Source organism: Chanodichthys erythropterus, chromosome 13, assembly GCF_024489055.1.
Source record: "Chanodichthys erythropterus isolate Z2021 chromosome 13, ASM2448905v1, whole genome shotgun sequence".
Lineage (NCBI taxonomy): Eukaryota > Metazoa > Chordata > Actinopteri > Cypriniformes > Xenocyprididae > Chanodichthys > Chanodichthys erythropterus.
In genome coordinates this window covers 52,163,016-52,183,709 of record NC_090233.1, presented here as the reverse complement: position 1 = coordinate 52,183,709, position 20,694 = coordinate 52,163,016, and the positions used below count along the sequence as shown (strand labels likewise).

Sequence of the window (20,694 nt, the reverse complement as noted above, 5' to 3'; positions counted from 1 at the left end):
GTCCAGCGAGTTCCAACAGGACACGCAGGGCCATAAATCCTCAAGAAATGGAGGATATACACACAGAGAGGATAGGCACAGGAGGTTCAGAGATAGATCAAAAGACAGTCACAAACAGAGCAGTCAGAAGAAAAAGGAGTCCAAAGGGACTGAAGGAAGGGATCGTGATAATTTGAAGCAAATTCAGAAAATACTTGAGAAAGCTCTCAAAGACCTTAAGTCAGAGGAGCACACATCCCCAAAAGAGAAAGACCCTCCTTCAAAGCAATGACTAGGCCGGCACCACTCCCCTCCCCCGCCTAAAGTGTATTTGATAGGGTGGGGGGAAGAGCCGGGGGAAGGGGGAACCATGCAACAGATTGTAAGGCCTAACCAATCAGATGTCAGTAGACCAAATCCCAGTCTCTGTCAGTTCCTTGGTGACTTGACACAGAGAGGTAGGGCTAGAAGGATTTACATGTCTGTGTCCATTGAAGGTGTATTAACATGTGACGCACTGCTAGACACTGGCTCAGAAATCTCTTTGGTGTCACCTGGGTTGTTTAAAAAACTCACCCAAGTAACTAACTCACTTGGTAAGTAGCTCAAGATTGAGAGTTGTCAGATCAAGATAACTAGCTACACACAGGATCAGGCCCCGATTAACCAGCGGGTGTGGGTGGAGTTAACCTTTGGTGAGATGAAGATAGTTCACCCTCTCTATGTTGTTGGTTTTGACACAGAACAACTTCTTATTGGCCAGGATTTGTTGAATAGGCTCACACCATTAATTGACTATCATGTTATATGATTTTTAAAGAACAAGTTGCTGTCTAATATAACACCCAGGTCTTTAACTGTAGAGGATGAAGTAACAGTACATCCTTCTAAATGCAAATTGTACAGGTTTTTGGTCCAATAAGTAATAATTTAATAGAAGAAAATGACTGGTCATTCAATATTTTATATCTTTAACATACTCTTGTAAACTTGGATAATTCAGAGATTTCATCTGGTCATGAAGAAATATATAACTGTTGTGGGACTCCATAATTTACTGATCTTATCTTTTTTCAAAATGGTGATGGTCTGATGGTACACTATAAACCACCTTACTGCCTGTCCCTGAATACCAGTGTAATTTTGTTGTCTTAATAACTGCCAGCTTACAGCTGACCTAGAGATAGAGACGAGTTGATAATATTGAGAAAAGGCTCCTCTGTAACAGGTTAACTCTTTCAGTAGTTTAGTGGGTACTGGATCTAATAAACATGTTGTTGGTTTAGACGCAATGATAAGTTTATTTAGCTCTTCCTGTCCTATAGTACTAAAGCACTGCAACTGTTCTTGAGGGGCGATAATTGAGGCTGAATCATAAAACGCTGTCAAAGGTTGTTACATTTACAATTGTAATTTGATCACTTAGAAATCAAAACGTCTCGGTTACGTATGTAACCCTCGTTCCCTGAAAGAGGGAACGGAGACGTACGTCAGTAGTGACTGATGAATTGGGATATCGCTAGAGAGCCCCTATCAGCTTCGAGAGAACTAAAACAAGCCAATGAACATTGGCGTGCAAATTTTGCATAATGCGCACCGCCCACATCTGGGGGACATAAATAGGAAGCAGATGCAATCGCACTCTGTTTTTCGCTGACGAGACAACTGGTGTCTGCACTGCAGCGAGGGTACAGAAATTTTGGCGATGGGACGTACGTCTCCGTTCCCTCCTTCAGGGAACGAGGGTTACATACGTAACCGAGACGTTCCCTTTCAGTCAGTCACGTTCAACGTACGTCAGTAGTGACCGACGAATTGGGATCCCAACTAAAGCGCCACAGTTACGAAACCCCTTCCAGTGCTCAGCGCAAGCTCAAGCCACCCGTTGCACCCATGGGACGGTGTAGGGGGCGAGCTAATGCTGAGAGAGTCTACTGCTGTTCCGATCTACCCACCAAGTAAACTAGACTACACTGGGGAAGCGAACCCTAGGGGACGCTGCTGAGGCCACTACCTACCCTTGGGGGAGGAATTATGTGGAGAATACATATGGTCTGACGCTAGGGCAGTACGCATACGAAGTCCCTGGATTGGCCCCACCTAAGTAGGGGAAGACTCATTTGACAGGTGACAGCAGAGTTAACTCTGCTCAGGGAAAGACACAGGCTCACCGTAGGGAGCTAGACCGTGGATGATACACATATGTAGAGGGGTCACGACATATGGAACCCAGCCAACAGACAACGTCAGGAACGGATGTTGGCCTGGCAACAGACACTCCGCAATGTCCAAGCAGAAGGGGAGGCAGAGGAGCTCAACAGGGTTCCCCAACCGGGGAACACGACTGGAGTCAAAGATGCACATATCCGGCCCAGAGGGCTGGAATGGCATTGCAAGCCGACACAAAGGGCAGGTACAATGCGTCTACCGGCTGGTTGAAGCGAGTACACGGGAAGATACCGGCTCTACACGTAAGCTATACAACCTAGCAAACATGTTGGGTGTCGCCCAGCCCGCAGCTCTACAGATATCTGCCAGCCTTGAGCCAGTGCCCAGGAAGAAGCCACTGCTCTAGGGGAGTGAGCTCTCAACCTGAATGAGCACGGCATGCCCTGGGAATCGTACGGCAGGGCAATGGCATGCACTATCCAGTGAGCCATCCTCTGCTTGGAGACAGCCTTTCCCTTCTGCTGGCCTCCATAACAGAAAAGAGCTGATCTGAGGTCCTGAAGCTTCAAGTTCTGTCCATGTAAACGCGCAGAGCGCGAACTGGACAGAGCGAAGCCAGGGCTGGGTCTGCCTTCTCCAAGGGCAGCGCTTGCAGGTTCACTACCTGATCTCTGAAGGGAGTGGTAGGAACCTTGGGCACATATCCGGGTCGGGGTCTCAGGATAACGTGAGAATCCCCAGGCCTGAATTCCAGGCACGATTCGTCGACTGAAAATGCGTGCAGGTCCCCTACCCTCTAAGCGAAGCCAATGCAACCAGGAGGACGGTCTTAAGGGTCAGTACTTTTAACTCGACCGATTGCAAAGGTTCAAAGGGATGACCCCGGAGGGTACCAGGGTCAGATCCCAAGAGGGTAAGGAGGAAAGGCGAGGCGGATTTAGTCTCCTCGCCCCCCTCAGGAAACTGACAATCAGATCGTGCTACCCCAGGGACTTGCCGTCAACTGCATGGTGATGTGCAACTAAGCTGCAATATACACCTTGAGGGTGGAGGGAGACAGCCTTCACTCCAGGCCCTCTTGCAGGAAGGAAGCACAGATCTGACCGAACATAATCGGGGGTCACCATTCGATGAACAGGTTCCACTTCAACGCATAGAGGCTCCTCGTGGAAGGAGCTCTAGCGGAAGTGATGGTGTCGACGACCGCACACGGGAGATCACTCAGAACCTCTGCATCTTGTCCCAGTTGTCCTGAAGACCCAACCGGCTGAGGTGAGCTAAAACCATGTCCCTGTGTTTGCACAACTGCTCTTGCGAGCTTGCCAGGATCAACCAGTCATCAAGGTAGTTGCGAACGCCCTGTTTCCTGAGGGGAACAATGGCTGCGTCTGCAGCCTTCGTAAAGATGCGGCGCGACAGGGCCAGCCCGGAGGGTGGCGAGGCAGAATCGAGACATGAAATATGCATCCTACAGGTCGAACGCTGCAAACCAATCCTCGGGATGGACGCATTCGAAAATGCGCTTCTGCATGAGCATCTTAAACGGCAGCCTGAAGGTACAGGTTCAAGACACGCAGATCCAGGATTGGCCGTAGCTCACCGCCCTTTTGGGTACAATGAAGTAGAGGCTGTAAACCTTGACTTCAAATCGGCTGGAGGGACCGGCTTGATTGCATCCCTCGCCAGGAGGACAGCAATCTCCGCCCAGAGAACAGGTGCAATGTCCAGCGACACCCGAGTGTAGTGGACACCCCTGAAAACCGGAGGACACTGGACGAACTGAATCGCATAGCCGAGTCTAATAGTACGAATGAACCAGCGGAACAGGCTGGGGAGCACTATTCAGGCTTCCAGACACCAGCAGAACCAAACGCACCACAGACATACCGGGGGTGGGGCAGCGAACCAGAGTACGGGGACCCGACTCGGACGGCATGGTAGCGGCCCAGAGTGTAATCAGACTCTGCGAGGTAGCAGTGCATATGGGAGACTGCACACGGGGTGCGGCCTGCACCAACACACTGACACCTGCTGGTGAAGTGAGAGGGGGCTGGGAGTGGCAAGGCGGAGCCTTGCACACTGCCAGCCACACCCACTTGGGACCTGGAAGGTCAGAAAACAGCTCTTAGTGGATACCACTGGACTCCGGAGAGCCAGCGGCCGAACAGACCAAATTCTCCACCTGGCCGTCCTCCGGGGAGGGAGCAAGACTCATGTAGGGCAGAGGTGGTGTGCCCGTAGCATTGCCACCCCACCCTAGAGGGTAGTGAGAGAGAAAAAACTTGCAATGCAGATTATGGCCCCTTTGGCATTCCATATTTGATGCCAAAAAAGGCCACAAACTGACAAGTTTTTCCATGCACTTCCAGGCTAAGACAGGGGGCGGGGCAAGGTGGGTACGCGTCACACAACGCCCCCAGAGGCCCGGGAAAGTTGTCAAGTCTGAATCTGATTCAGCACAAGCACACCACAACCGTGGGACGCTCAGCTTCATCTTCATTTTCAGAGCCCAACAACACTCTCTCCAATGTAGCAGTCGACATCTGATTCTCTGCTAAAGCTCTGACTAAGACGCTAGGTCCCCCATGAGAAGGACCAGCAATCCAAGCAGAAGCTACCAGCCATGTTGAACAGTGAATGTGGCCGCCCAACTGGACGACACACGGAGCACTGGGCGCCGACGTGGCCATGTTGTACTAAACATGAACCACCCACGAACACAGTCACAACATGTTTGTGATGCAGTAGAGGAGTGGTGGGCCCACGGAGAATGGCTCGGCGGGTATTGCCCCACTGTGATCCTCTGGTCACCCAAGCTTATTAACCAAAGTAGTATTTTTCTGGTTCAGAAAAATAACTAGATCAGGGAATAAATGAGGGGACTCCACCTCATTAAAGGCACTCGAGTCTCGACCGTGCATCTAGAGCACCAGATAACGTGCAGGGTTGCCATTTCAACGCACACTATCAACCGGCAGCTCGACGGCACATGGCACGCTGAGCGCTCAAGCCCTTACGAGAAAGGCAAGACAAACAACGCGCCGACGTGGGCATGCTCTAATTTTTCACGAGAACATGAACCACCCACAAACACAATCTCAGCACGCTAAGCAGACATGAGAGAAAGTGATTGTGGCCGTCAGCGAGGATAGGAAATGACCGCCTCCAGAAATACACAGACTGAATGACGTCTTGAAAAAGACGCAGTGTCTGTCTGTGAAGTCTGATTTTAGAAGGGGAAATTACAGCTCTTTCTGTGTCGAGACACACAGGGAGTGTCACGAGAGTGTGTACACACACACACACACACACACACACACACAGGAGACCGGCCCAAATCGCACACCAACTTTATGGATGTACAGCGGAACGCTGTTTCACAACAGTAGTTACTGCCTGGCTCCTGAAGCTCGCGGACTCGCTGCCGAGTCGTAACACCAACATGGTAAGGCTGCTTCTTTCGTTCTTCAGACTTGTTTGAAGTTCAGTCAGGCTGTAGGACACAAAAGCGTTGGCTCCGAAGCGAAAGACAGAGTGCGATTGCATCTGCTTCCTATTTATGTCCCCCAGATGTGGGCGGTGCGCATTATGCAAAATTCACACGCCAATGCTCATTGGCTTGTTTTAGTTCTCTCGAAGCTGATAGGGGCTCTCTAGCGATATCCCAATTCGTCGGCCACTACTGACATACGTCGAACGTGACCGACTGAAAGGGAACTCAGTGTTCTGAGAAACAAATAAAAAAAAACTTTAATTTCTGTATATTTTGTATATACTGAATATGCATAGAAGTCAAGTCACCTCTATTGCTATTGCACTTTATACAAAACAGATTGTTTCAAAGCACACAGAAAAATCACCAGAGTTAAATCAACTCTGCTCAGAGTACATATGTTCCCTCACTAAATAGTGTTAAAGTAACACTGAAGCAGAGTTAGTTAATAAGATAATTAAGTGAATAATAAAAAGTGATGATTGAGCTTTAGTGATGAACACCTGCTGTTAACAAGCAGAATCAATGAAGAAAAGATAAATACAAGAACTGACTTGAAAATATGGGAAGAAGGAGGCAGGAACCGGCGAACATTCAACAAATCTTTAATCTCAAAGAACAAAGAACAAAACGAAAGTAATGCCACACAAACATAATAAAACATAAAATAAAGTCCAGGCCCGGTCCTCTCTCGTCCTTCACTGACGTCGCTCCTCCTTTTATGCCTCCGGAGCTCCTCCGTGAGAGACCTGAGACCGGCGCGCCTCGCAGGTGATGCTCATTAACTCTCGCGCCACCGGCCTCGCGCCGTTCCCTCACGGCTCTCGCCCCCCCCTGCTCGTCACACTGACTTTAGCCACAGTCATAGATGAAATCACCTGAAGATAAAATACATTATATCTCTCAAGATCTCAGCAGAGGAGTATTATCTTTTCTTAATTTATTCTGCTTGTTAACAGCAGGTGTTCATCACTAATGCTCATTCATCGCTTAATTATATAATTAAATTAAACTCTGCTTCAGTGTTACTTTAACACTATTTAGAGAGGGCTCATATGTACTCCGAGCAGAGTTGATTTAGGTCTGGAGATTTTGCTGTGCAGCTTCACAATAGTAACATATTCAAATGCTCATGTAAAGCAGCTCTAATAAGCCAATAGTGTCATCACTCAGTTCTAGTCAGTTCAGTTTTGATCCAGTTCAGTTCAATAACTGTAAAATTCATCAATTCTGAAACAATTGTGCATAAATACTGTATAAACTGTGTATTTGTACACATACATGTACATGTGAAACTCTTGCATACTCTGCATACACATTGAACAAGCAAAAGACACAAGACAGTAGCGTTTTACATTTGTCACATCCGTGTGTAGTTTGACAATCATGGCTAATCATTTAATGCATGGAAATAAATTTCTCATAAAAGCAGGGCCCTATTTTAACTATCTAAGTATATAGTCCGTGTGTGTGTGTGTGTGTGTGTGTGTGTGTGTGAGGGGGGGGGGGGGATCGTTGAGATCTTCTTTCCAGATGAGTTTTGTTTGACTTGATTGATCTCAGTTTTTGTCTAGCAGGAAAATCAAGTCTTACAGTTGCAATTTCCCAAAAAGTAGTATAAAAGTCTGAGGAGTAAAAGGCCTCCTCAGATGCTGCCTGCATTAAGCATTGAAGGCCATCTGATGTCCTAACGAGGGAAGCTAAACAGCATCTCCAATATTGCTGGACAAAAGCTAGCTTAAAGAGCTTTTTAGCTTTAAGTTTTATTTTGTTTTATTTTGCATCAACTGCTTTGTATTGTAATCAATAAAAGTATTTTGTTACGATTGCCTTCCATGAGACTTTACTTATAACTACAAACTGAGCCTCAGTAAAGAACAACTACAAGACTACATCATCCCTGAAGGACTTAAACCTGCCGGCAGGTATGGTTTAGGCTAGATTTGACCAACCTTACCCTACCTGAATAATTCTAAGGTTAAAAGGTGTACTATAAAAAGTCACACTGACTAACGTGAGTGTAACATAATCATAGTTCTGTTATATACAATGCCATATTTCATTTTGTTTCAATATTCTGTTTAAAGGGTTAATATACAAAGTAATTTTGTTTTAACATTATTTGTGGTTGAAAGAGGTGGAAATTGAATGGGGAAATAGTCAATTAATTCATTGTTTTATTTTGTCGTGTTTAGTACAAAGAATAGACGGTGATCAGCAAAAGAGACTTTATCTGTTAGTCTGAGATCAATTGCACTCACTTTCTCAGACGATATCACGAGAGGTCCTCCATGTGAGTAAACGTTCTCAGGTCAGGTAAGATCACAAGAGTTTCCTCATACGAGTAAATAATCTCACAGAGGAAACATGTAAAGTTAAAATAAAGTTGTTTTCCAAATTTAAGCTTGATATCTCAAAAAATGAGCTTTCAGTAAGATTTTGTTTGGGTGCAGTACCAAAATGTCCCTATTAGATGCCAACAAAGATCTACTGGTACACAGTGGTTGGATTTGTAATTTGCAGAAAACAGGAATAAACAGAGTAATTGCTTTGTAGGTCAAACCTGAGAAAGTGGCACCATTTTATATTTTAAAAAAAAGTACAGTTTTTAATTTTGAAGCCTTGCCAAAAGAATGAAAGCCTATTAAAAAAGATTGCATCATTTTAAATGGTCCTGGGATTAAAAATTGCATGGGTTTCAAAGGGGACATTTGTGTCCTTAAGGTCCTGAGTGTAAGTATTTTGTGTGAATAGAGTAAAATTATATTTATTAAAGGAAATTGGGATCAAATAGTAAAATCCCAATAAAAATACACACCTGAGGCAAAATTTATGCAGTTGGCATTAAAATAGGCAACATGATAAGATTAATCTACAATATGGACAGTGATCACAGTGTTTGACTTCTTTAAGACAACTTTTAATTAATCCATCAGTGCTAGAAATAAGATTCAAAGGATATGTAACCTGTGAACTGTAACACATCTCTATTTCTGATAATCCCAGACTGCTATTACAGTGATTTTATCTCTCTCATGAGCAATGCATTTTTTAGTAGCTGTGTCCGTTATTTTTTATTTTCCCTTTGAAGCTCCTGAAATGGAGGATGAAGATATTTACCAACAATCAGTGAAAATGAATCACACTGAGAGTGGTTTTGTGTTTAAAAGAGGACGTCTTAAAACCAGCCAGACCAGATCAAACTGGTTTTGGATCTCAACATAATGTTAAGCATACCACAGAAGAACCATTTTTGTTTTCCCATTGAACTGTTCTTATAATATTTTATTTTTTTCTCTCTGTGTAAAGAACGTTTTAAAAACTTAAAAGAACCTTTTGTGGATTAGAATTTGGTCCTCCAAAATCACTGTCTTTTATAGACACAGGTTTTATAACTCGAAAACTTGTAACGTTCAGTTAAGCGAGTGTGTTCAAATTCTAGTTACATCTGCCTCCCTGTATATATGGATCATTATTATATTGACTTACTTCTATGAATTACTTTCTAGAATGTCCTTAAATGTGTGTTAAAGAAACAAACATAAATGAAATATCACACAACATTATTAATTTAACATGCAAGCATCCCTATCCCTAGTAATGTGTCTGAAGTCTTTTGCCTTTTCTTAGTAAAAAGAGCCTTATATGAACGAAAAGATCAACCTGTAGCTTGCAAAAAAAAAAAAAAAAAAGTTGCATGATTATTTACAAGGAAATATCAAAATTTTCCTGGTCCCTGTGAATGATTTATGATTCATGACCTCACCCTCATGATTATTTCTGGACTTGCAGTGTAGTTTCAGAGCCATATAAAGAGCATCTTCTGTCTTTATGTCAAGATAACAGCTGCTGTGGTGTTGCTGGTGAAGACTCAGGATTTACAGGAATAGTAAGTATATATTTTTAAGCTTAAAGTAAATAATGTTGTTTCAGCAATAGCTTTTTTACAGTGCTGCTTTTTTGATCCTTTAATTTTATTTATCTCTATTAAATAGACTCTATTAGACTCTATTAGACTCTATTATATTAAATTTGCATGACGTCCCAAACAACCAGCTGTATTATAGACAGTATATTATATATATATATATATATATATATATATATATATATATATATATAATCTCAAATAACAGAAACTGACTTGCATGTGGACTCTACTGTTTTATAGATGAGTGCATCCAAACCCCAGGAAAGGTTTGTAATCCTGCTCTGATTCATTGAAGTATTAAAATAAGTTTTGTACTATTACTTACACAATTATAGTCTAACTGAGAATAACTGTTCAAAATAAACTGCATACTTAATTGCATTGAAATCTAGAATATTAAATATCTAAATATCAAATAAGTTAAATTCAGGACTGTTCTGTCTGTCGCTGCAGTGGTGAGGTGCGAATCGAACCCTCTCTGAATAAGAATGAAGCAGAGTTTATAGACGGAAGGAGAAAATCTGTTCTACAAAGCCTGAAGAAGCTTCAGATAAAGTGCCGTCAGGTAAAGCATATTATTTTATACTTCATATATCTGAGATGACCTGTGAATGGTGCTGTGGCCGATGAACATCACGTCACATCACTTTCTTAAACTATGCCATTCTTAGCAAGCAACCACTGAAACACTTCTTAGTCAACAATGATGCATCAACATTAAAGGATTAGTTCACTTTCAAATGAAAATTACCCCAAGATTTACTCACCTTCAAGCCATCCTAGGAGTATATGACTTTCTTCTTTCTGATGAACACACAGATATTTTAATGGCAGTAAGCAATACCAATGAGTATGAGCTAAAGAAAGTGTGTCTATCCACATCCATCCATCATGCACGTGTAATCCAAACTTTTTCATTTGAAAGTGAACTAATCCTTTAATAGCATTGATTACAAGGTGTTATTTCATTGTCACTTTTGCACATTCAGATAACAATGAAAGATTTTAACTACACTTCAATGCTATGTCAACAAATTCCTGACCATTACACATTTTCTATTACTATCCTATAGAAAAACACTGTAAATTTCTTTATGAAAATGGTTAAGTGCTTCCTAATGCAATCAATAAAAAGTAGTAAATTTCATGATTGCAAAAAAAATAAAAAATAAATAACTTCTTAGGGTAGGGTAGGAAATGTTTTTTTTATTAACACTTGTTGTTTTACTGGTTGAAACTCTCTTCATATCCTGATTGCAATCAATAATAGAATTGGTCTAAATATTTAAAAAAAAAAAAAAAAAAAAATCTTCTGTGGAAGTCTCAGGACCAAAACATTGTTGGTCTACACTCATTGACACTCCCACCAAACAAAAATATGTTCTAAGAAAGTTTTGCTAACAAAATCTCCAGAGTTAAATCAACTCTGCTCAGAGTACATATGGTCCCTCTCTAATTAGTGTTCAAGTAACACTAAAGCAGAGTTAAAGTTAATGGGATAATTAAGCAATTAATTAAGTGATGATTGAGCATTAGTGATGAACACCTGCTGTTAACAAGCAGAATCACTAAAGAAAAAGAGAAACACAAGAACTACAACTGACTTCAGTCACAGCCTTATTAATTGCTTAATTGTCTCATTAACTTTAACTCTACTTCAGTGTTACTTTAACACTATTTAGAGAGGGACCATATGTACTCTGAGCAGAGTTGATTTTACTCTGGGGATTTTACTCGAACATCTAACTAAACATTTTAGAAAATAAATAACGCTCCATGAATTATGTACAAATAACCTTTTTATGCTAACGTTTTGAGAACATAAAGACCAGACAACATTGAATGAACATTCTATTAAGGTTTTGAGGAATGTTCATAACTTTCAGAGAACCTTGCCAGAATGTTTTCAGCTAAAGTTATGAGAATGTTTCCTGTTAGCTGGGCTCTTACTTGAAAAATAAGGTGGATAATATAATGCTTTGAATGGGGTGTGTGTGTTTCAGAATGAGGTGCCAAACATTGCCTTACTGGGTTCTGGAGGAGGACAACGAGCCATGGTGGGATTGCTGGGATCCCTGGTTCAGCTCCAGAAAACAGGTCTTCTGGACTCCATCCTTTATCTGAGCGGAGTCTCTGGATCCACCTGGTACAAACCCTGAGACACACACACACACACACACACACACACACACACACACACACACACACACACACACACACACGGGTTGAATGCCAAAATTGACAGCATGTTGTTCCTCTGAAGGTGTATGGCCTCCTTATATCAGGAACCAGACTGGTCCACCAAACTAGAGACTGTGAAAAACAAGATCATCAAGAAACTCAGCGGTCCTGGAGTCAGCTGGAAAGAAGCATTTGACAAACTCAAGAAATATTACTATGGGAAAGACCACTTCAGTTTGACTGACATCTGGGCAGTGATGGTCATCACGTCATATGTGAAAGAGGTCTGTAAATAACCTATTCATGACCCGGGACAGATCTAGAATTTTTTTTATAGGATGGCACGAGGACTATGAGGAGTGACACCACCAAAGCAAGCAATAATTCATATTTCTTGTGGATTTCTTGTGGATTTATGCCCTGACATTTGAGTCCATTAATAAGCAAAACAGTTGCATTCCCTTACTTGAGGCTTTGAGTCAAGAGAACTGTTGTTGCACAAGTTTTAAGTTGAACTTGTTGGTGATTGAAGAAATTGAATGTGTTTGTCTCCGGTCTCTACAGTAACATGAAGCTGTGAATACTGTGTTCTCTATAGATCGATGAACACACACTCACAGAGCAGTGGAGCCAGCACAGTAAAGATGGTAAAGTCCCGTTTCCCATCTACACCGTGATCGACAAGACGTGCAAACAACGCAATATCGGAGGTCTGTGTTTGTCTGAAAGAGAGAGAGAGATAATGTGTTTGTTTCAGCTGTTATATATACGTGTTTCTGTCTGCAGACCCCTGGTTTGAGATCACTCCTCATGAAGCAGGTTATTCTCTCACTGGAGCGTTTGTGGACGCCTCCAACTTTGGCAGCAAGTTTCACAAAGGATCCAAGAAAAATCAGCAGGATGAATTTGACATGCTGTACCTGCAAGGTAACAAACTCTGTTAAAGGAGAGTTTAATATTATTTGTAATATCAGCTTATATTGTACATTGTACAGTTACGTCATTGACCTAAATCTCAGGTCTGTATTAGCTTATGGCATAAAAATATGTACTATTTATGTTATGTGTTAGGGTGTCCACTGTTTTACTGTAAACTTCATGTTGATATTCTCTGTTTTTCTGCAGCTCTATGCGGAAGCGCTTTAGCTGATGAAGTGGAGATTGAGAAACAGCTCTGGCAAAAGATAAAAGGTTCTGACCTTAATTTGACTTAAATTTAACAGTTATTTCATTACCATCCATTTGATTTTATTTGTTTTTGTTTTTCAGATTTATTTCAACCAAAGGAAACAATATTTCAGGAATCGAGGAAGGGTAAAGCGTTTCTTAGGCTTTATTTATAAATTTCATTTAACTATTAACAGCCCTGATTTGATGTTTTTGAAAGAAGTCTCTTCTGCTCACGAGGCTTCATTTATTTGATTAAAATACAGTAAAAACCGTAATATTTAAAGTATTTTTACAATTTAAAATAACATTAAAATTTTCTTTGTGAATATTAAGTAAAATGTAATTTATTCATGTGATCAAAGCTGAATTTTCAGCATCATTACTTCAGTCTTCAGTGTCACATGATCCTTCGGAAATCATTCTAATATGATGATTTGCTGCTCTAGAAAAAATTATAATTATTATCAATGTTGAAAACAGCTTCTTTTATATGTATTTTATGGAAATCATGATACTTTTTTCTGAATTTTTGATGAATAGAAAAAACAGCATTTATTTGAAATGGAAATCTTTACAAATGTTTATACTGTCACATTTGACCAATCTTGAATAAAAGTATCCATTTTTATCTTACCCCAAACTTTTGAATAGTAGTGCATTACAGTTTTCACAAAAATATAATAATAATAAAAGAAGAAGAAGAAGAAATGTTTAAGCAATAAATCATCATATTAGAATGATTTCTGAAGGATCATGAGACACTGAAGACTGAGTAATGATGCTGAAAATTGAAATTTTATAGAACAGCATGAGAGGAGACTGGAAGCATTGGAGAGCAGAGCAGGGATGGAAGAAATCTTTGCGGCGGGATTCAAACTCAGGAGGGGAGAAGAGGTACTGCACATATCAGAGTACAGACAAGAAGATCCAACCGCTCCAGCTTCAGATGAGGAGTGTTACCAGATGCTCATGAACCTCGTGGACATGAATCTCTCTGCTTTGACTGAGGAAGATCCTTCTGCTTTTGATGAATCCATCAGGACACTGAACGGTAACAAGCCACTGATTAGTCTGTATGTCCATTACAGCCTTGTGTTCACGTCTTAATTACAGTTTTAGGACCCATTTGCACCAAGGATGATAACTATAATGATAAAGTTATCGTTCTAAAATCACTATGAAAGAATAGCAGAGTCCACACCACAACTGTAACGGTGCAGAGAAACAATATCATTGGAATCACTTTCAGAACGATTTTTTCCAGCAATAAAAACATTGACAGCCAATCAGAATCCATCCTGCTTAAAGAGCTTGAGCATTTAAAGTGACAGATGAAAAAACTGCAGCTTGTGCTTAAGGGGTTAGTTCACCTAAAAAAATAAATATTAATATTAAAATAAATATTTTGTAAATAAAGTGCTACATTTTGTTTTTAAAACTGAGGTTGGACTCACATGGATTACTTTAAAGGGATAGTTCAGTCAGAAATGACAATTCTGTCATAATTTACTCATCCTCAATTAGTTTCTTTCATTTGTACATAAAAGAAAATGTTTTAAAGATTATGTAACTAAACAGTTGATGGACATTGACTTCCATAGTAGAAAAAAGTCAATGGGGTCCATCAACAGTTTGGTTACAGACATTCTTCAAAATATCATCTTTTGTGTTCAGCAGAATAATGAAATCCATACAGGTTTAGAACAAGAATTTTTGTTTTTAGGTGAACTAGCCCTTTAATATACAGAATGATATTGTGCATTGGTCTGGACGATGTGAACCCTAAAATAGTAGTCGTCCTTGGTATAAACAGGCCTTTAGATTTGAGAAGGAAACTTTTTTTTATTTTTTTTTTTTTATTAAATACTGTGTAAAATACAAAAGGCCATATTTCATATCATATCTGCATTTAAAATGTGTAATTTGTAAGTGTCGCTTTGGATAAAAGCATCTGTTAATGATTAAATTTTTTTTTTTTTTTTTTTTTTTTTTTTTTTTTTAAATGTATTAGTCTATTTTTGCTTTTTGGCAAAATTCCAAAACAATTATGAAAATCAAACCATGAAACAAACAAAAAAATATACACACACTAGAATAAGAAGAACTCACTAATGTACATGTCTCGTCTTTTTACAGTCCTCTCTGGAGGCCAAAGTCGTAGTGGAGGACTGAGAATTGCTGAAGCATATAAACTGGATTTGAAGAGTTACACCATGGATGTAATCAACCGTTTGAGTGGTCAGATTTGTTACTGGCCATTTGGTAGGTTGAACTGTTTCTAATATCCATCCATCCATTCTACACACCACTTTTCTAGAGCTGATTTACACCTTAGTGTTACCAAAATTTCCATCTATTATTTTAACAAACTAATAAATGTAATGTGATGCATATTTGTCAGTCACACATAAATAAAACAGGTCAGAACCTGTTTCAACCTGGTTATTGTGAATTAAGAAAAAAACACTTTAGCACTATAATAGAAAACTGATTCATTCATGTACGACTGACAAATATGCATCACATTATTAGTTTGTTAGTTTGTGTTAAAACTGTGTAATTCAAATGGATGGAAATTTTATATGCAATTTTTCATTTTATAGCCAGATTGATACGTAAACCACTGTACATTTAATATTTTAGATATTTAAGATTCAAATAACTTTTTATCCTCTAGTAATTTTGAAAACCAGTTAGTTCTATTAAAAGACAAAATACTTGTCTGATCCTGTAATGAAACATGTAGTCAGGAAGTCTATACAGCCAACATTGTTCTCGATAAGAACTCAAAATCAAAACTACACTGTCAAAATGAACAAAATGTAAATAATGAGGGAATATATTACAAATCTAACTGTCAAACCGTGTTTTTTCCTTGCCCCAAATCACTGTCGTAAACCTATAATAATCAGCCTATTTGTTAGCTGTTGGGATGGATTTTGCATGAAACTGCATACTTTCATATTTACGTCTATCTATAGATAAATTAATATATATGCAGTGGAAGGTGTCGTAATGGCTTGAATCCACAACAAATGAACATTGAAACTAAACAAGTTTACAAGCAAAAAGCGAAAGCGTCAGAACTCGTAATAAAACATGAATCAACATAATTAGAGTAGCAGTACATTTGCTAAGTTCAGAAAACAATCTTTATGCTGGTAACAATCTCTAAACCAGTTTTGAGTATTTGCCTATAAATATCTTTACTTACTGTATGCTATTTTCCAGACAGATCATATTTTGGATTTTCTCACCTCCTTCTAGGAAATAACGCCACTCAAAGTCAGCTATTTTGCGTGAACTCGGGGTACATCGATCAACCCGACCTCACTGAGATTTTGAGTAAATTCCAAGATGTCGGCATGTCCTCCAATGAATATGAACGTAAAAACAACTTTAACACTAGACATTAGCTTCATGTCATGTTACCTTCGTTTTTGCTTTTTGACAGCTGTTTTCAAAGTGCTTTTATAATTTTTGTTTTTACAGACCTCTCTGAAGGCAAAAGTCATGTGGAAAGATTGAGAATATGAAGAAAAAAATGAATATGAAGAGTTATAGTTTCCAGGGTTATCTGATATGAACAGCAATCATTGCCAAAATCTTGTAACATTATTTTAAAACAATCGATTTCAACAAGTCAAAACAACATCTATAGGCTAGAAGTTGCTTACAAGACATGTTTTCCATCTTTCATGCATTATTGGGTGTTTTGATGTCGTTAGTGACATTCACACTGATCAGATTCATCAACATCCACTCGCGTCACATAACGATCAAAACGATATTCCGCCGTAAGTAACTCAACCGCTAGAGGGCCAAAAGAACTATTTACTCAACCTGAAAACTGAATTAATAAGAGTGTATTTGTTTTACAGATGCTTTGGCGAGAATTATGAAATGCATTTCTCAGTGGATCTGGGGCAGGAATTATAACTTCCTCCACAACATGACAGGTAAGAACAGACCTGCTGACTGGAAATTCATTGTGAATAATATAATAATGCTGTGATCCCTCAGGTGAAGCAGTGCCCTCCACTCTTCAGGAAACTGAGACGAGAGACTATGAAGATGCCGGACTGTTGCTGAACTCACCCTACTTCTCAGTGCTGAGAAAAGAGAGAGACATCGACCTCATAATTTCACTGGATTTCAGTGAGGGTGATCCTTTCATGGTATTATACACATTTTTCATTCTCTACAGTTTCACTCATGAGAAAATGTTCATGATTTAAAAAAATAAGAGAAATTGTGATGCTTTTCCACTGCAGACGGTGAAGGAAGCTGCCAAGACGTGCAAGAAACTAAACATCCCTTTCCCTGAGGTCAACATTCCCAGTGAGGACGTAAAGAAACCGAAGGACTTCTATGTGTTCAAAGGCAAAAACACTCCAACTGTGATCCACATCCCTCTCTTTAATGTGGTCAACTGTGGAGGCAAGTTAAAGTCTTACAATGTCCTGAATGAAACTGAAATATCAACTGCGTTCTGATTTAAGTGTGTTCATGTTTCTTCAGACAAAATTGAGGCCAAGAGGAAAATTTATGAGACCTTTCAAGGTCCTTACAGTGCTGAGATGATCACTGATCTTGTGGAGGTCGCTGGAAAAAACATCACAAAGAACAGAGGAAAACTGCTGGAGCAGATCCGAGCGGCCGTTGGGCAAAAAGGATCCAGACGTTAATGTTTAAAATCTGAATATAGACTAAACTGATTTGCATATCAGCAGTGTTGGGGGTAACGCATTACAAGTAACTTCAGTTATGTAATCAGATTACTTTTTTTCAAGTAACTAGTAAAGTAACGCATTACTTTTAAATTTACAATTTAATCTCGGAGTTGTTTTTTCAAATCAGTAACGCAAGTTACTTTGTTTTCACATTTATTGACTGATGCTTCTCCTGTCGCCATATGTTGAGAGGAATCGTAAGTGTTTGTAACGTAACATTACTTTCCTTAAAAAATAACTAAGTAATGCAATGGGGGTAATGGGGGTAACACAATACTTTCTGAAGTAACTTTCTAAAACACTGCATATCAGTCATTTTAGTTTAATTTCTTTTTCAGTCAGCTTTTTTTCTGCAAAATGTTTTATTTTATTTATTTATTTTTTATTTGTATAGCGCTTTTCACAATACATATCGTTTCAAAGCAAAGCATATCATTTCTGATATTTTAATGACTTTAGAATATCAGAGGTTTCCATTTAAATTCTGTTTAAAATGTTTCTGCATGTTTCAATGTTTCTTCATGCATGCTGATTATAATAAAATAGAGTTATGGTCCTGAATGCTGACTGGTCAATTTGAAGTTTCATCATTTTTTTCCCCCCTAGTATTTTGGACATACAGTATTTAAAAAGGGTTCTTATTAATTCCACAAGGGTTAGGATTTGGTTTCCTTATAAGCAGTGTAATAATTTAATTACCCAGAAATTTCTTCCATGCTTTTAACAGAGTTAAATACACAAAAAAAAAAAAAAAAAAAAAAAATGAATGAATGGCATTGCATGGTTTATTAACTAGATGCATCTATTTTATTTTAGAAATTATATTTTCAAAAATGCATCTATTTGATTCCTTAGAATCAGTATAAACCAGCCCATTTGTGAAAATAATCAAATTGAATCAGTCCCCCTGTGGTGAAAATCAAGTTTTTAATGTTGTTTATATGTCTGTGTTTTTAATATGCTTTAAGACAAACCATGTGAAAATTCATCAGTCAACACCATTGCTGAGTATTTTTCCTTAAAACGGAAGTGAAAAAATGAGGTTTGAAATCGCTGGTGTTTGTGACTTCAGTAACTACCTTGTAACCAATCACGTCTACCTGCCGGCAGGCTTTAGCATATCATTAACAGCGAACTAGCAGGGAAGTCTCGAGAGAAGCCAGATTGTCTCGGTATATTTTTCTGTTGATATGAAAAATTGTGTACAATTATGATGAACTATATGCCTTTCTCCACTGACGTTCTGATGTGTTAAAGCGTTTGTAAGGAGACTGGTTGTTGGAAGGCATCTGTCTGACTCTGACATGACAAATGTGAACATGGTTTGTGTAACATTAGCAACGCATTATTAGCTAACATAGTCAAGCAAAAGTCTAATCATGTTAATTACCGTTACGTGTCCGGCGTTGTAAAGAGCGACACCATTGTGCAGCGTTTACCTCAGTAAGTTGACTGAGTGGATCTCTGAGCTGGTGTCAGTGAGTGGAGGTGGGGCTAATTTGCATATTCATTGATTTGAGTATACTAACTGAGGCGAGGGTGTAGAGTTAGTGTCAAGCTATTTTAAGGCATGAAGAAATGTTTTTTTCACAGGAAAATAAAAACTTTAAATATGTAATTTTGGTGATTTTACTGACTTCAGGAGGACTTTATAAAAGAGTGAACATGGTTGTAATGTTTGCATATAACTGCAAACGTCAATTAGGTCAAATGCATGAGACTGTTTGATAAAAATAACCCTAACCCTGGAAATTGTGCATTTAAATACTGTACAGTACTGTTGCACGAATCTTATTTGTGTTTCATTAATCCATGACTGACAAATATGTAACAAATGTTTATTACAAGTAGTTTATCAAAACTGTAATCAAATGTATGGAAATTTTTTATGAAATTAAAATACATAAAATACAGGTCTAAATATGTTTGAAGTAATACTTTAGAAACTACAAGCAGTAAAGGATCAAGCATAGAAATGTTATTCTGCCCTATAGCAACAAATATTTAGGAGAACGTTGGTTTAATTCATGCATTACATTTACAGTAAAAAAAAATCTGGTATAAAGGTGTAATATTTCATTAGCATCCAGGGATCGCATTGTTTGACTTCTATCTGAACCAAGTAAAACAGATCCTGAAATGTTGAATTAAGAATTAAGTTTAGTTATTTGCAATGACATGTTTTTGTGGTGAAAATGACCTATTGATAAAGCTACCTGTGCATTTGAAAACTAAAAGTTTAAAGGAATTAATCAACAGCAAGATTTACAATTTCTACACAAAACATGTGCGCACACCAATCCAAACACAAAAGAGTCACAACTGATGTTTCCAGATGTTTTATAGGTGTTAAACTGACACTGATGTTCATTCACTTGTTTAATCAAACAGGCCGAAGCCCATGTCCTCATCAGACTCCTCTGACTCCTCCTCTTTGGCAGCAGGAGCTGCAGATTTCTCGACTATAAGCAAGGACTAAAATGAAGCAATTTAATATGAATTTAGATTCTGGAAAAAAAAAATCGATATATTTATATTAGGGCTGTCAATAGATTTTTTTTTTTTTTTTTTAATCGTGATTAATCGCACACTTATCGTGAAATTAATCATACACCATTTATCTTGTTTAACACGTCCATTTTGCCATCATTGCCTTTATCCAACAAAGTAAACCATCAGATTGAAGTGTGATTTTCCCAAAACAAGGTATTTTTCAAGGTAAATTTAGATGCCTTTCCAAAAAAGGACACCAAATAACCAAATTATATGACTTACTATAATTCATACATTTATGTACACCAAAGCAACCATAAAAAATAAGAATAATAATAAAAATCAACAATGCTTTACAGGTTTATCTAACAATAGTTTTCAGAAACATAAATTGTAATCAAATATAAAACCACTGCATAAAACCTAATTTGAATAATTAAATAAAGATGAAACATTAAGTTACAAAAGCTATTCAGTCAGAAGCGATTTCTTCTTCTTATGATTAACATTAAACACAGAAAGCAGGATTATGAATTAATTGCACG

General features: G+C 38.8%; 1 protein-coding gene across 1 annotated transcript; it reads left to right on the top strand.

The window, feature by feature from the left end:
- The first annotated feature begins 9,812 nt into the window (after positions 1 to 9,812).
- On the top strand, positions 9,813 to 17,611 carry LOC137035022 (cytosolic phospholipase A2 gamma-like). The gene is made up of 14 exons (XM_067408267.1): positions 9,813 to 9,838; positions 10,026 to 10,137; positions 11,576 to 11,718; positions 11,836 to 12,037; positions 12,352 to 12,463; positions 12,540 to 12,680; positions 12,879 to 12,944; positions 13,726 to 13,974; positions 15,060 to 15,161; positions 16,191 to 16,310; positions 16,805 to 16,882; positions 16,947 to 17,101; positions 17,198 to 17,363; positions 17,445 to 17,611. Exons 1-14 carry the CDS (start codon positions 9,813 to 9,815, stop codon positions 17,609 to 17,611), a joined length of 1,839 nt encoding a protein of 612 aa, XP_067264368.1.
- Positions 17,612 to 20,694: the final 3,083 nt, after the last annotated feature.